This window comes from Plasmodium brasilianum, chromosome 12, assembly GCF_023973825.1.
Source record: "Plasmodium brasilianum strain Bolivian I chromosome 12, whole genome shotgun sequence".
Lineage (NCBI taxonomy): Eukaryota > Apicomplexa > Aconoidasida > Haemosporida > Plasmodiidae > Plasmodium > Plasmodium brasilianum.
Window position 1 is genome coordinate 3446530 of NC_090125.1, and position 17149 is coordinate 3463678.

The 17149-nt window shown below is 24.9% G+C and overlaps 2 protein-coding genes across 2 annotated transcripts; both read left to right on the forward strand.

The window, feature by feature from the left end:
* Positions 1-2066: 2066 nt before the first annotated feature.
* Positions 2067-4825, forward strand: MKS88_004698 (DNA repair metallo-beta-lactamase protein; the record flags this gene model as incomplete). The annotated part of the gene is made up of 2 exons (XM_067217894.1): positions 2067-2157; positions 2607-4825. 2 exons carry the CDS (start codon positions 2067-2069, stop codon positions 4823-4825), a joined length of 2310 nt encoding a protein of 769 aa, XP_067072278.1.
* Positions 4826-5492: 667 nt separating this feature from the next.
* Positions 5493-16806, forward strand: MKS88_004699 (uncharacterized protein; the record flags this gene model as incomplete). Its single annotated transcript, XM_067217895.1, has 16 exons — positions 5493-5730; positions 5923-6421; positions 6810-7047; positions 7219-7422; positions 7557-7643; positions 7854-7942; positions 8125-8463; positions 8573-8766; positions 8867-8979; positions 9151-9805; positions 9945-11629; positions 11922-14866; positions 15165-15453; positions 15726-16223; positions 16437-16600; positions 16683-16806. The coding sequence occupies 16 exons, from the start codon at positions 5493-5495 to the stop codon at positions 16804-16806; spliced, it is 8361 nt and encodes a 2786-aa protein (XP_067072279.1).
* Positions 16807-17149: the final 343 nt, after the last annotated feature.

The following is a 17149-nucleotide window of genomic DNA, read 5'->3' on the forward strand; positions in this document are numbered from 1 at the left end:
TTGTATACGATATGTGCAGTTGCAGTGGTAATGACTAAAATTGTTAGACAAAGAAAAGAAAAAAAGAAAATTGGAAAATTATCATTATTAAGCATGTATCTTTTTTATCGGACAAAAGCTTTAAAAACATGAAATATAATGTTCCTCAAAATATTAGAACTCTTCAGTTAGGAGAAAATTATTTCCCATGTCCATAAATTTATTTCAATTTTGCATTTGCCGGAAAATGTATAATAAATACGAATTAAAAAGTACTATACTGAATTTTGTCATAGAATTACAGAAACATTAAGTCGTCAGTTAAAAAGCATTCAGAATTTTAAATCATAAATGGAAAGAGTGCGATTTTCCCCATCCTATTATTCGCAATTTTCATTATTATTTCATTTCGTTTAATTTCATTTTCTTCTTTTTTTTTTTTTTTTTGATGCGTATAAATTTTGCGAAAATAATTTTACATCTTATATGTTATGTAAAAAAAAAAAAAAAAAAGAATACATTAACTCTTTACTATTATTACAAAAGCCTGAAGCTTAAAAAGTAACTTCAACACTGTTTTCAAAAGTATATGAAAATTAAATAAGTTCGCAAGAAGAAAATTACTTCTTTAATTAATGAGAGTAATTACGTTATTGTCTAAAATATATACAATATGATGATATAAAATAATAACAATGATAATATATGTTCCCATTTTGGATGTAAGACATAATGTTAAAACTATTTAATATATAATTTATTGAAGTCTTCAATAACATTCTCACAAATTTTGACTAAATCTTAATTATTTTTATCAAAAACTAGGTATATTTAATGTGTTCCACATTTTAATAGTAAATGTCCGGTTCGTATATCCTGAACGGGCATTCATATTTGAGATTAACATGGTGTTCATGGGGGTTTCAAGAAATGTGTATAGATGTATACTGGTGTATATGTTTATTTTTATTTATTTATCTCAAAAGGTAGAATAATGGAAATTGTGAAACGTTTGCACTCATGAGATAATTTCAAACGATGCAAATTGTATATCTTAAAAAAAAGAAAATATATATATTAACAAAAGTTGGGTAAAACGAACGTTCATATAATTATAAAACTTTTTTAATAAAACATTTTGGAAAAATAAGCGGTTCGCACTTATGTCGTTACTATGATTTATCGTTTGCTGTATTTTTTCAACCAGCTCAAATAATTGCTCATGCGCTCATATAGATATATATTTTTGTATGTATGTAATTTACATCCTTTACTACGTTACTGCGAATTCTTAAAATGATATTTTTTTTTTTGAACCCTTCTTTTTGAGTTATATAAAATTATATTGATCTATAAGGGAATACATTTATTGTCCAAATCGTCAACAGTATATTTAATGATATTTGGGCAGAAAAACTTCGTAAAAATAAAAGTGCGCCTATTATTATTGGGTAATTGAGGTGCCTTATAAACAGATATATATATATATATATATATATATAATTACATCATTACATTTGATCTACTTTTACAAAATGGTAACAGTAGGAACCATTTTACCCTCAATTACCTAAGGTGAAAAAATTAAATAGGTAAAAATCCAAAAAAAGTAGGATGCTAATAATTTTTTTTCTTCTTATCTATTGATATAAATACATGTCTGAGTAAACGAAAAAACAATAATTTAATTGTACATGCTTAAATGATGTTAGAATATGTTATAAAATATGGATTATAACAAAGATTTAAACATTTTTTTTTTTTTTTTTGGGGGCTTGTACATTTTTATATAATTAATAACATACCGATTTACAAACATAATAATTTTGTGTTTATGTAATTTTTTGTAATAGCGATATGTTTTAATTTTGTAATATTCTTTTAATAAAAATGGTGTTATACTTAACATGATAATATACATCAATACAAATAATTAATTTAGTTCGACTTCGAGGAAGGATGTAAAATATATAATGCCCTTCAAATTGTGGAATTATATTGGAGCATGGGTTTAGATGTAAAATAAAATAAAAATAAATTAAAAAAAAAAAATAAAGATTGTAAGATAATAAAGTAAAATAGAGAGAATGATTGAAGATGACATACATATAATTCAAAACGATCCTTTAATTATAGTAGATAAATTTCCTTATACCAAAAAAAAGGACGCTGACACAGGTATAGTAAGAAATATACTACAAATGTATATATGTATATATATGTGTATGTACATTTTATGTATACTATTTAGAAAAGAAAATGTATAAAAGTGAAATAACTGAATTTAAGTTAATGAATATTAGTATATAAATTCAAAGGTATATTTTAATATTATTTCAACAAATTACGAGGTTTTAATTGTAGTAATGAGGAAGAAATTCCTTTGTTATAGACTTTTTCAACTTTATTTGTGTAAAGAGAGAATATCATAAAATAGGCATGTGCAAATGTACACCTAGATACGTGCATATATGCATGTATATGTACCCAAATTTATAAATATATTCCATATGAAGCAAAATTTTTGAAAAAATATCGTAGCATTTCGTTGTTCCTTTAAGCATACTATGTAACGCATATACTGTTGTATATATCTAAACATTTTTCCTTTTATCTGTTTCCTTTAGACAAAAAAGTAAAGAAGAAAGAAATTACGAAGATATATTTCTTAACTCATTTTCATGCTGATCATTATATGAATATTAATAAATATTTTAATGAGAACGTTTTTTCCTCAACTATAACAAAAAAATTATTAACAAATATAATAGGAGTTAATGAAAAATATGTACACAATTTAAAGATTAATAGGAATTACTATCTATTCAATTTTGAAATTGTTTTCATTGATGCTAATCATTGCCCTGGTTCAGTAATTATTTATTTTGAATTTGCTAATGGCACGAAAATTATACACACAGGTGACTTTCGTTATTCGAATGTTCATAGTTTTTTGATAAAAAAGTTGCTATATTACGATACAGCTAATGGAGGAAATGAAGATGATAATAAAGAAAAACCGAATGATATAAAATTAGCGGAACCTAGGAATCATATGTTGTTAACAGAAAGTGCAAGCAAAGAATGTGTATATTGGAATAATAAAAAATATAGTGTTTGTTACGTGAGTGAAAATTTTAATATTTATAATAGTAATACATATATTGTAGATATTGAAGAATTCAGAATAACATATTTAAAGAGTATTGAAGATTTATTAGTGAAACTTGAAAATATGGAGGAAGCTTTTTATTTATATGATTCTATAGAACAAGAAAATTATTTTAATTATTTCATTTTTATAGAATTGTCATTGTATTTTAATCAAAATGAATTAGATATTTTACTGTTATATGACAATGATATGAAACTAAATGATAGTGTAATTATAAATAAGGAAAACATAAAAAACATTCAATTTGTTTCGGGATATCAGAAAAAAGAAGAGTTGTTAAATAATGAAAATTCTAGGAGTATTACCTTTTTAGTGAAAAAGGAATTGATAAAATGCAAGGATAATAACGAAATGCATGATTCTATGTTCAAGAAAGGGATTAAGATTGATAATATAAACCGTGAATACATAGTAATGAAAAGTGAAAAAGATAATAATATAAATGAAACTCAACAGTGTGAAAGTGTGCATACATGTCAACTAGAAAAGATGACAAAAAAGAAGAAAAGAAAATGTATGAATGATACCACTGAAGAGGAAAAAAATGAAATTAGGTCAAATATAGACAAAAAATTTTATCTGAACGAAAAGAAAGAAAATTCTAATTATATAAGGACTATTTACCTTGATACAACATATGCACTGTCTAAAAATAATTTATTTGCTCCACAAATGTATTTGATTAATTTCATTATTTATCTGTGTAGAGACAAAATAAAACGAGATTCTTGTGTTATGGGAACAGAGGAAAACAATAAATCCCGCCTTGCGAGATTAAGAAAAAGGATAAAAGGTACTCAAAAAATTATGGAAGACCTAGAGGGAGAGAATAAGTGCATAATGTACGATGGTGTAGAGAAGAGGGCAGGAAAAGTGGCATCAAAAAATGAAATAGGTCAGAAGAGAGATGAAAAGAAAAATATGTCCTTAAATCATATAAAGTCAAAGGGGAAAAAAACATTATTTTTGTTTGGGACGTATAATTTGGGAAAGGAAAAAATATACTTAAGTGTTTCCGAAGCGTGCAACATGAAAATATATTACAAGAATGAAAAGAAAAGAACGATAATCGAATCCTTCTTAAGTAATAAGAATATTTTAAATAGAATAACAGATAATAAGTTAGAAGCGCAGATTCATATAGTTGATATTAGTTACTCTTTTATATTTCCCAAAATTGAGAATAGTAAATTTAGAAATTTAATAGATGAAGATATTGAAAAAGAATATGACTTTTTTTATTATATCATTCCTACAGGGTGGGTTAAAAAATATTCTTTTTATCGCAAAAATAACATTTCCATCTTTTTAATACCATATAGTGAACATTCAAATTTATCTGAATTAAAAGATTTTGTAAAATCTATTAAACCATGTAATATATTCCCCACTGTGTTTTCTAACCCCAAAGAAAAGATGAAAATATTAAATATCTTTAATCCATATCTTAATTTAAAGAAGGAAGTATACCATTTTTTAAAATTAAATGATGAAAGTTATATAGTCAAAAATAAAAAAATATCAAAAAAAAGTGATAATGGGGAAGAAAAAGAAAAAAAAAATGTAATATGCAAAACGAAGGCTGAAAAAATACTCGTTGATAGAAATCAGCAGAAGTTAACTTTGTATTTTCCCATTACAAAAAGGGAGATAATTAAAAAGGAAAAATAAGTTTTGCATATTTTTTGTTTTTTCGCCTATGGACACATACTTTTTATATTAAACTTATTCTAACAAGGAGCTAAATTTGTGATCAAAATTTCTGTGTTTTGTGCTTTTCAATGTACAAACGTGGATATTTATGTTCATGGATTTATATATATATATATTCATAAACAGGGAAGCGTTTTTTATTTTAAACATTTCGAGTTTTGGTAACCCCCCATTGTATATAAAACCTCTACAAATGAATGCATAACGCGTCATTTTGAATATTATCTTACAGTCGCTTTGGGGGTGACAAGCATTTCTCATTTTTAGTTATCGCAATTTTTTTTTTTTTTGTTTTAATTTGCATTATTTTGATTAACATAATTTTATTTTATTTTTTACTCCTTTTATATTATCTTTTTTATTTTTGTGCAATAATTTTCCTGTGCTAAGAATAGTTTTAAATACGAGCAAATTTTTTGAAAATAAAGCCTAAAAATAAGAAAAAAAACCATGCTTAATATAAAATTGGTATATAAGAAGCACATCTTTGAGTATTTAAATTATGTACCTAATACTTGAGAACTTATGAATTTATTTGTATATGTGTATATATTTAGATATTATAAAAGGGAAAATTTTCAATTTTCAGCTTCAGGAACATAAAAAAGACATCGATATATAAAACATGGAAAAGAAGAAAAAGATAAAAAAAGATAAGTCATCAAAGAAAGATTCAGGAAAAATTAATAAAGTTAATGAAGAATTAAACAAGGAATTTATAAAGACGCCAGAATCAAATGCCAGTAGTAGAACTACATATTTCCAGAATAATGGAGATAACAGTATAACTGACAAAACGACATTAACAGTTATAGATTTTGAAGGCGAAAAAAATGTTACGAAGGATACAAAATGTAAAATAAGTAAATTTCAAAGCGTTAAAAATAAAACAAATAATGCAATTATTTAAATAGCGCTTTGAGAGGATAATCATAAAACGCTAGAAAAAAAATATACGCATATATATGCATATGTATATATATATGGATATGCTTATGCGCATAATATATACCCATATGCATGAATTTATACATGTTATTCTTAATTAAATGTAGATAACTTAAGTAACAAAGTAATGTGCCACGATGGTGAACAGGAAGAGTGCGCAGATTGGAACATAGATGATAGAGATGCCTTGTTTCCTTCTAGTGTATATAATTTAACAAATGTAAAAAATAGTGAAATATTTGAGAGGAATATGCCATTTACGAAGGATGAAAAATCTTGTGAAAAAAGTACATCTTCTACATATCAACATGATAAAGATTACAGTCTAAAAGAGTTCAATAAAAGTAAGCAATTTATAGAAGATATGGAAACATTTAAAAAGAAGAAGAAGAAAATGGATGAAATTATTATGAATATAGGAAATAAAAATGAAAAACATTCAAAAGAAGTAGATACCAACTTAAATATTGAAAAAAAACAAGAAATGAAATCTCCCCTTAGTATAGAAGTAATAGGATATTTATACATTTATAAGCAAGAATTATGTACTATTAGTAATTTTCATAGTATAGGATGTTACATTAAAAAACGTATGTATTACATTCTGTATCAATATGAGACTGCAATTTCCACTTGTGAAATAAGTTGCAAAAAAAGTACTTTGCAAATTTAGTTCTACTCGTTCGTTTTATTTTATTTCTTGTATATTTTTAGTATGCATAATTTTATTTTGTTATATTTTATTTCATTTGCCATATTTAACTAACTTTTTTTTTTTTTTTTATTATTTTCAATTTTCCCATTTCTGAATTATCATGTTTTAGGAAAAAGAAACATTTTCGTATATATTAAAGAAGCAAAAAAAAATTGAAAAATAGTAATTTTAAAAAGCACATTTAAGCATTAAAGAATAAATATATAAGCTTGTAGTGATATGGGGTGATTTTTATAATTCCTTAATTTTTTTTTTTTTTTTTTTTTTTTGGAAAATCAGCAATTTAAGTAATGAAGAAAAAGATAAGTACATGAAGAAGTATATGCTTAAGCTGGAAGAAAAATATAAAAAAAAGAAAGAAGAAGATTTAAGAAAAGAAATAGATGAGAATAAGGAAGAGATAAAAAAGTTTCATGAGAAGGAAAATATGTTCCTTAATTATTTAAAAAACCCAAGATTGAATTTATCAAGAAATGAAGATTTAAATGATTATTTGTCTATTTCTCCGACAACCATAGTAAACTAAAATAAAACCATATTTATGTGTAGCTGGAGTTATACAATAACAGAGAAAAAGGATTGAACAAAGATATTATAATTTGTGCATATGTATATATATGTACACAAGTATACATGCACACTCAAAGACATGCACATACATATAATACCTATGTTGAATTCCATTAAGCATTTTACAGATATAACAAAAGACGAAACACTAACGAAAGATTTATTAATTACCAACAAGAGCAGTACTCTACTGCACATTATTATAATACCCCCAGCATCAAAACATTTTTACATAAAAGATATAATTAATGTGTTTAATAAGAATGAGGAGAATTCTAAAAATAATTTAAATAATCTAATAGCTCCTGGACATTCCTTAAAGGTAAAAGGGGGAGAATTACATATCAACTAAGTAAATTGCATCACTGAACAAATTAAATACATAACTTTTATTATTTTTATTTTTTTTTTGTTAATTTGTTTTATTTTACGTATTATTTATTTTGAACTTCTAAGATTAAAGTATGCTTTAATGTTTTCACCCTCAACCAACAAGAAGATCAAATAAAATTACTATCGGAAGCAGGATATAAAACAGTAGATGTACAGATAATGAAAAAAGATAAAATAAAAAAAATAATAAAATAATAAAAATAATAATTAAAATAAACTAATTAAAATGAGCAATTTTAATATTATATAATTATAATGCAGTCATATAGGAACTGTGTCTTGCGTGCAGTATGAATATATAGCTCTTACATTTATAAAGGGACACGTACTCACGCGCATCATCGAACAAATTTTTTATAGATAAAAGCGTTTCAATCAATGCCAAAAATTAAATTTGATAAAGTTTTAAATTTTGGCCCTACTCGACCCAATGAGAGGAAAAAAAAATCGTAACAAACTTATTTTAATAAAAGAAAAAAAAAACAATAGAAAGAAGCTTTTCGGGTTGTTCTTCCGTTTTTTATTTGTCCACGTGTCTAATAGTTCAATTGTTCTTTGGTTTAATTGTTCATACTCCTATTTTTTCATACGCATATTTGTTCTGTTATTTTTATCTTTCCCCTCTTCGAAGACTTTTAATTAAAAATGAAGGCAAGGAAGTCAACATTTTAATATTACCTAAGAAGCTATTTAGATTTTATGAAGAAAAGGAAAAAATAGAGAAAGAAGAAAATATTATAAATTTGCTGATAAAGAAAACAGAAGATTCACAAGAAATAAAGGAAATAAAAGAAAATGAAGACACTTACCATACATATAATAATGTAAAAAGCTACTCATATAATTTCCTCTTCATATACAAAAAAATAGTTAACAATTTTGAGAACTTATATTTCGAAAATGTACTACAAGATTCTTATTATTTTAAATTGAAAAATTCAGAAGAACAAAATGTCTCTTTTGCGTTCAAGTAAAAATGAGAATATACAATGCATGCATTCTTCGTATCTTTGTTGTCGTAGCGCATATATATATGTGTATATACTCATACCATGTTCACGTATTTTCGTTCACCATAGAAGCAACAAAATAGGTATATATGAGAAAGACTACATTATCGTAACAGACATCGAATGCAATTTCGACGAATTAGAAGATAAAGGAAAATACGATTTCATTAACTGTGGAAAACTAAACGTTTTTCAATTTTGTATTAAAGCTATGGTTGAGCCTCTATTGTTAAATTTACTACACATAAATAAAGATATAGCAGGTATTTTTGCATAAAATTTTTTTATTTGATTTTTTTAGAAAAAAAAAAATAGTAAATTAGTAAAATAATAAAATACATGCTTTTACTTCAATTTATTTAGAGAACCTTTATGAGTATAAATTATTAGAATATATAAAGAATAAAAAAAAGGACAAACTAAGTTATTTTTTTTATAGCAATTCGTTGAATTCTTTTAAATATCCTGATATTCAAGTATGAATTTGTTCTTTTTTTTATACTCTGAATGTAGAAATTTCTTTTATCTTCTTGATTTTGTTATTGTTTGTTCAATGGAATGTCTTCTCAATTGATTTTTTTTTTTTTTAATTATACCCTTTTCCCTTTATATTATTTTTGTTTTCTCCCCCCCTATTCCTTTTTAAGGTTAACAGTGGATACAGCTTCGCCGAAATAGAGATTATAAACAATGGACTAATTGAGGTAGAAATATCCTGTGACATATACATAAAAGAAAATGATGTTAAGGAGGGAAAGCAATTTGTTTTAGATAAAGAAAATAAAGGATCATACAACTACGATGAATTGTTTGATGTGACTTTTCCATGTTGTTTATATGATAATATGTCCAAAGGAACTTGCGAGGTGAAAGAATCAAGGAATGACGAAGGAAAGAACAAGGGAAACAAGGGAAACAAGAAAAAGATGAAGAAGAAAGGAAAATATACATGTCCAATATATGTATATCCTCGAAGTTTTGTATTATCCTATAAAAAGAGAAAAAGAATATATGTTATTTTTAAGCCACAAGAAAAACATGAAAATTATAAAAATTATTATTTTATTTTAATTCTAAAAAATTTAACCAAGGGATCAGATGTAGATATAGAAGATTTGTTAGAAATACATAAAAACAGGAAAGAAATAAATGGTGGCTTTCCTCTAGTTTGTATTAATGAGAATAAATTGATAAAAAATAAAAAATGGAACAAATTATTTGGAAATAATATTTCTAATTATGAAAATACATCTTCATCATATAGTGATGCCTATTCAAGTTATTCTGAACTAAGTGAAGAAAGTCTAAAAAAAAAACAAAAAAAAAAAAAAAAGTTATTTTAACAAGAAAAATAAGAAAAGAAAATTTATAAGTCTATACATGAATTTATACGCTAATATAATTAAACCAAGTATTTATTTAAAGATGAAAAAGTTATCAGAATGTTTTTTGTTGAACCCCCTTCATTTGTATAAAACTAGTTTTACTATAAAAAATCAGAATAACTTTTATGTTAATTACTACTTTGAGAATTTAATTAATTTGAATGATTCATCAAACTGCGATAAAGACATTTTACTATATCAAAATGAGACAAAAAATTTTAAAGAAGAGAATAAGAAAAGGATGTTGAAAAATATGGAAGAAAAAACTTCTCTTCATGCAAATGAAATAGATCAGAATGATGAAAATAATGATAATGACATAACAAGTAAAAAAAAAAAGCTTAACGACCTTTCGAATGACATAAAAGAGGATTGTATATGTTATTATGATTATTTTAGTTTATTAAATGATATAAAATTAATGAAAAATGAAAGAAAAAGTAATAACAACAAAGGAAAAGAAAACGTTAACGAAGGTGGACCGAATAGTAGTACATATAACACTGAAGTAGAAAAAAACAAGGTAAATTATAAAAAAAGTATGGTAGCTATAGGAGTAGACCCAGTAGTAGATAAGAAGAACTTGAAATTTGGGAGAAATAAAGAAGAAATAAATGTACCTGTGGAAAATGAATGTTATTATAATTTAAACAAAAAACTCATAAAATATTTTTATGAAAAAGGAAATAGTGATAGTGTTAGAGTATATGTGATGGTGAAAAACTCTGTCAATAAGGAGCTAAAAAAAGGGACATTGAAAAATGTGAAAAATGAAAGAAATGAAAAAAATTTAGAAATTGCAGCAAATTTGCAAAATGCACAAAATGAACGAAGAGAAAAGGACCAAAATAGGAATGAAAAGGTTGATGGAAGACATAAGGGAATTCTCAAAATTGAAAAAGGGGAATACTGCTTGAAACCACAGGAGAAAAAAAAAATTACTTTGTATTTTTTAGTAAACAAATATGGCTATCACGAAATAAAAATGAACATAATTTTTTATATGGGTAATTATAAAATAAAAAAGAAAGTAAAAGGAAGCATATTAACTAAATGCAAAGGGGTGAATATTGATAAAGAAAGTCTTGTCTTCAAAAATAGTTATTCGCATTATTGTTTTTATAATGTAATAAAGATAAACAATTTAGATAAAGATTTAAAATTAATAAACATTAGTGATTTTGGTAATAACAAATATGGTTTTATATCTTTATATATTCTTTATTTGTATGCCTTTAAGTATAAGGGGAAAAAACAGAATAACATAATAAAGTGTACAGACCTACTAAATAACTTCAAAACAAATTTTTACAACTTTTTGGAAAATGAATTAGATAAGAACCACATTAAAAAAAAGAATAATTTGTATAATTGTATTATTTGTAAATGTTTTTTTAAATACGATAGTTGCATTGATTGTTTTAAAAGTATGTTTTCGAATTGCAATGATAGGAAACCTCATTTCTATTATTTCAACAAAGAAAAATATATAGTACAAGATTTGGAAAAATTTAATAATATAGAACAAGAATCATTTAATGAAGTTCATTTTAATAAATATTTTAAAAACATTTATAAATATCACAGAAATAAAAATGTGTATATACATAATAGCGATATAGAATATAAGACTCATTTTGTTGTATACCCTTCGAGCCTACTATTGCTCCCATTGAGAGAAACCTTTTTCCTCTTTTTTTTCTTTTTCTCTCATGTAGGAAGTATAAGCCTACATCTTAACGTAATGACATACGAAATAGGCAATATGTAATATGCAACATGTAGCACTAAGCACGTATCGCGTATCATATATAGCGCTATAAATAATAAAATAATAGGAATAAGAATTTAACATATAGCAAAATGCACAAATGAATAAAAAGGAAACACAGTCAAAAATGAAGCTGTAAAATGTTAAGGCAATACTAGTACATCATTTTGACAAAATCCAACTAATTCTTAATCGTGTTGGTGTGGATGCAATTTTTATTGTTATTTTATTTTTTTTTTTTCTATTTTTAATTTCCTTTTAGGTGAACTGGAATGCATTTAAGAAAAATATTTTAATAGAAGGAGAAAGCAAAAACCAGAATATAATAATAAAGTGTGAAAAGAAAGGTCATGGTGAAAAGTCTGATATGAAAAAAGAGAAGAAGAGAAAGAAAGAAATTGACGAAAAGGGGGAAGAATATTATATCGGAATATGTAGTGATGTTTTATACTTAAATGTGGAGAATTTAAATGAACTTGAAATTTCTTATCACTTTTGTGAAGAGGAAAACAATACATTTGAGTACAATTATCATAAAAAGAAATATGTATTAATTAATAATTGTGACCCGGAATTGACATACTACTACAAAGATTTTGATTCCTTTATGAAAATTAATAGTATAAAAAATGTTTCATTAGAGTATTGTTCAGGAGGTAAAAGAAGAACATATGATAAAAAATGTTATCAGACTAATCAAAAGAGTAAAGCAGAAGTTGTTCAGAATGATAGTTATGTAAACGAAGAAGGTAGTAAAAAAAATGTAATTCATGGATGCATTATCATGTCTGATCCTAATATAAATAAAATAAAGGGAAAAGAAAGTAAAAAACACGAATTTAGGTTATTGATATTTCATGACGATGATGTTACTATAAACAAAAATTTCATAAAATTAAAGTTCTCCATAAATTTAAAATATTTTGAATATCGTGAAATTATAAAAGTGAATTCACGCTTTTATGTACATACATTTGACTTTATTTTAATAAATGAAAACAATTTATTGTTATCTTTATTTAACTATATGAAAAAGGCTATGTGCGACTCGAAATCTAGGGAAATGGGAAACACATGTGCTGATGATGAAAAAAACATATATTTAAGAGAAATAGCGGAAAAAGTGGGAGAAGTAGAAAGTAAAGACATTTCTGAATCATTTGTGAATGAAATGATGGAAGAATTAAATTTTATAAAAGTGGTAGATGATAAGAATATATCTAGTAGTAGTAATAAAACGATAACAGAAAATTTTAAAGAAATAAACAAATTTTTTAACATTAATTTGGATGAAAATATTTTAAAAAAATTTGGAAGTTTTATTAACCAAATGAGGTCAGAATTCGCTGAAAATATGGAATTCTGTAAAAAAATAAAAACAAATAGGGAACGCAACTTAAGTAATGAAATTGAAAACTTTGGAGGAGATACAAATGACAGAGTAACGGAATATAAAAGTTATGGTTGCGAAGTGACTATTGATGAGTCAGCTTTTATTGTTAATGACAATAGTGGTGGTAATAATAATGAGAGTGATACAGAAAAATTGATAAATCAAAAGATATCAAAACTTATATGGGTACACACCCTCCTACAGCGCTTAAGCAATAACATAGGTTGTGATTTTATCGATTTCGTAAAGAGGAATAAATGCGAACTGCACTACAACTATGAAAAAGGGGACGCTATAATCGAAGAAGCAGAAGCAGAAGTGGAAGTGGAAGTGGAAGAAGAAGAAGAAGAAGAAGTGAAAGATATAGATGCAGTTAAAAATGAAAAGGGAAAAAAAAAAGTAAAGGAAAAGGGGAAGAAAAAGAAAAAAGAAAAAGAGAAGGAAAAGGAAAAGGTAGCGGGAAAAGGTACACACAGTGGTACCATAAATTTGTATAAAAACTACTATTACGACGTAAAAAACGAAAGTGACATCATATATATAATTATAAGTAACAAAAATAAATATAATTTAAACTTGAGTTTGAGTTCTAATAATTACATAAACGATACTATAAACGAAATATTTCATTACAGCATAAACAGTTTAATTACAAATAAGGAATGGAATGGAATTTCTGATTTTATCAATGATTATAAGTTAAATAAAAAAGAGTGTATAAGTTGTAAGAACATAAACTTGGAGAAATTAAATTATGAGAATTACAATAAACTAAAGCACATAATTGCTAAATATAAAGACAAAAACGAAGACTATTATTATAATTACTTGAACAAAATATTAAATGAAAAGAATGAATATTGTTTAAACTTAAAAAATAATTTCTCCTTAGATTTTTTCCCCTTTGATAGTATTGTAAATTCTATGAAAAGTTCATTTATAAAACTTTATATACACACGGACAACATTAATTTATACACGGATAAAATAACATTGAACTTAAGCAAACGTGAAAGCATTTGTAAAATATCCATTATTTCACAGATAAAATCATTACATTTATTAAGTCATCATAAAATTACAAAAAGAGGTGATGCATGTATATTTATTAACTCTATTTTCGTAAATAAGGAAATTTTAAAAAAATATGAGGAATTAAGCAAACATGAAAGAAGTGAAGAAGTAGAAAAAATATGTAAATGTTTTTATGAAATATTAAAACCATTTGAAATTACAATATTTAATTCGTGCAATTTGAGGAAAAGCATTACATGGAACTTTAATAAAATTTCCTACTTTTGCAATAAAAAGAATAGAAGCGTAAAACAGGACACAGGAGTTGCGGAAGTTGAAGAATTTGAAGGAGCTGAAGAAGTTAATCAGGTTAAACTAGGAAAAGTCGCACGAAAAGAATACAAGAAAGGAGGGGGAAGCAACATAAGTCCTAATGGAAAATACACAAATATAAATAGTGATGTAACTAGGGAAAACATGTCCTGTTCTTCTGAAAGCACGGATATTACTGATGAGAATTGTGAAATAAGAATTGAGAATTCGAGTAACTATATGAATAAAAAGGAGAAAAAAAAAGTGAAAATACATTTGGAAAATATATTACATAAAGAAGGGAATCATTTGTATAGAGTCATCTGTAGTTACAATTATCTTCATCATATTGACACAAATAATGAAATTAAAAATAAGTCATCTTGTAATATTTTAAATGAAGGTTTAAGAGGGCAATTATCTCTTCATTTTTATTTATCTATAAATATTGAGAAACCTAGAATAATGCTATTATGCAACAGTAAAATGTAATGAAAAAAGAAAAATTTAATAAATATAGGAACGTATAAGTGAAGGATGTACATATAAAAAGGGCAAATAAATAAATAAATTAATATATATATATATATATATGTATGTATGTACATGTACATGTAGATAGGAGAATAAACCAACAGACAAAGAATAAGCAGCGATAAGCTCAAAAGAATAATTAGCAGTTTTACAAAATAGTTATGCAAAGAAAGTAATCCTTACAAGTGAATTGTATATATTATCGTTATTTCATATTTTTTTTCTCTTTACTATTTTTTTGTTTCTGCGCAGTTCTCATGATAAAAGAGTAAAATTTGATTTCAATTATTTCAACAAAAAGGCTTACAAAAGAATTGACAAAATGTATAAAAATCAGGCTATTAATGACATATTATATGAAGATGTTAACAAAATAAATGCATATTTTGATCAAACATTTTTGAAAAACAAAAAATTGAGTTTATATTTTATAAATCAACAAGATATACATCTTTATACGTACATATACATGAAAAAATTTTTTGAGATAAAAAATATTTATATAGATTTTGAAGAATTTGATCATTCAAATACTAGAATAGTAAGATATATACTTGTAATTATGAATGACTATTTGCTTTATATATAGCATATACGATTTTATCTGACATAGCTAGCGGTTCTTATTTTACATTTATAATTTTTTTTGTTTATCTAGGGGTTTAGAATGTCGTAACGTGCATACACACATACGTAAACATGAACATATATATATATATATATATATATATATTTGTATATATGTATACACATCTGCAGAATTCAGCAAGTGATTGCACTTTATCATTATTATTATATATATTTTTTTTCCAGTATCACATAAAAAGTAAAAGCCGAGTGTGCATAAACTTAGAAATAAATGAATTGAAGTTTAAAAATGAGATAAAAAATAACACTAATCATAATATGTCCTTGACAAATAAATTAGATAAGAAATACATATACGAGGATTTTTTAACATTTCAGTATTTAACAAGTAAAAATCAGCAAATGTTTTGTATTGAGTGTCATTACAATGTATCCTTTTTAATTATGAAGGAGAATATGCACATATTTCAAGAATTTAATTACTTAAATAGAAAAAACCAAAAAATGGAACACTGTAAAGAGCTAAATGAGATTGAGAATAATATTTGCGATAAAATAAAAAGGGGAAGAATGATATATAATGAAATTGAAATGAGAAACAATGTATACTTTGTTTATTTTAGATTTCATGAATTAAAAATGTATAAATTTTGTCTGTTTTTATTTAACACGACAAAAATTCCTGCCATCTGGGCTGTAAAAGAGGAGGATTCTTCGAGTGATGTATTATTTAGAAAAAAGAAAAAAAGAAAGGAAAATTAAACAAAAACAAAAAGAAAAATACAACAAAAAAAGAAACATTTTCTTTTTTCAAATCACCATGAAAAATCATTATGAACAAATCTGTTCTAACTATGAATTACTGCACTAGCATTTTTATAAAGGAAATAAAGAACAATGAACTTTTTTTTCTTTTTTTTTTCCCCTGCAATACAGAGTTCTTGCGTACTCAAAAAAGAAGATGACAACATATTTCGTTTCAGCAAAACGAAAGATATTTTATTTGGAAAAACATATGACGTCGATAATACTAGCTCTGGAAAAGACGAAGAAAGAAAAAATCCCTTCCTATTTCCTGATTATATAATAGTAACGTTTACGTAAGTCAGCTTTTCTTTTTTCCTTTTTTTTTTTGCATCATGCACTTATTTTATGCCTACATTTCTAAATTTTTGAATACAGGCCAATAAATAAAGGCGATGTAACTAAAAAATACAGCATTCACGTTGCAGATAGTGAAAAGATAGATTTTTATTTAAAAGGAGTTTATATAAAAAAAAATGATGAACAAATTGAAAATTGTTAAAGTTTCATAGGACAAAAAAATTAATGTATATAAATAATGTAATTAAAACTGGAATAAAAAAAAGTATAATAAATAACAAAATAAAACGTCAGGCAAAAATTAAAGGGTAAGTGTTTATTTAAAATGGAAAATAAACAGGTAATATACGCAGAATGAACAAGATTAATCAAAAATATTAAATAAACCAAATGAACAAAACAGTTTTTTTATTATTTCACGAAATTTCAAAAAACTTCGCATGCAATAAAAAAAAATAAAAGAGCGCATGTATAACATGAATATGGATATTTTTTTTTTTCTGTTTCCCTTCACATACAAATATTATAAAAATTACCTTTTTTTT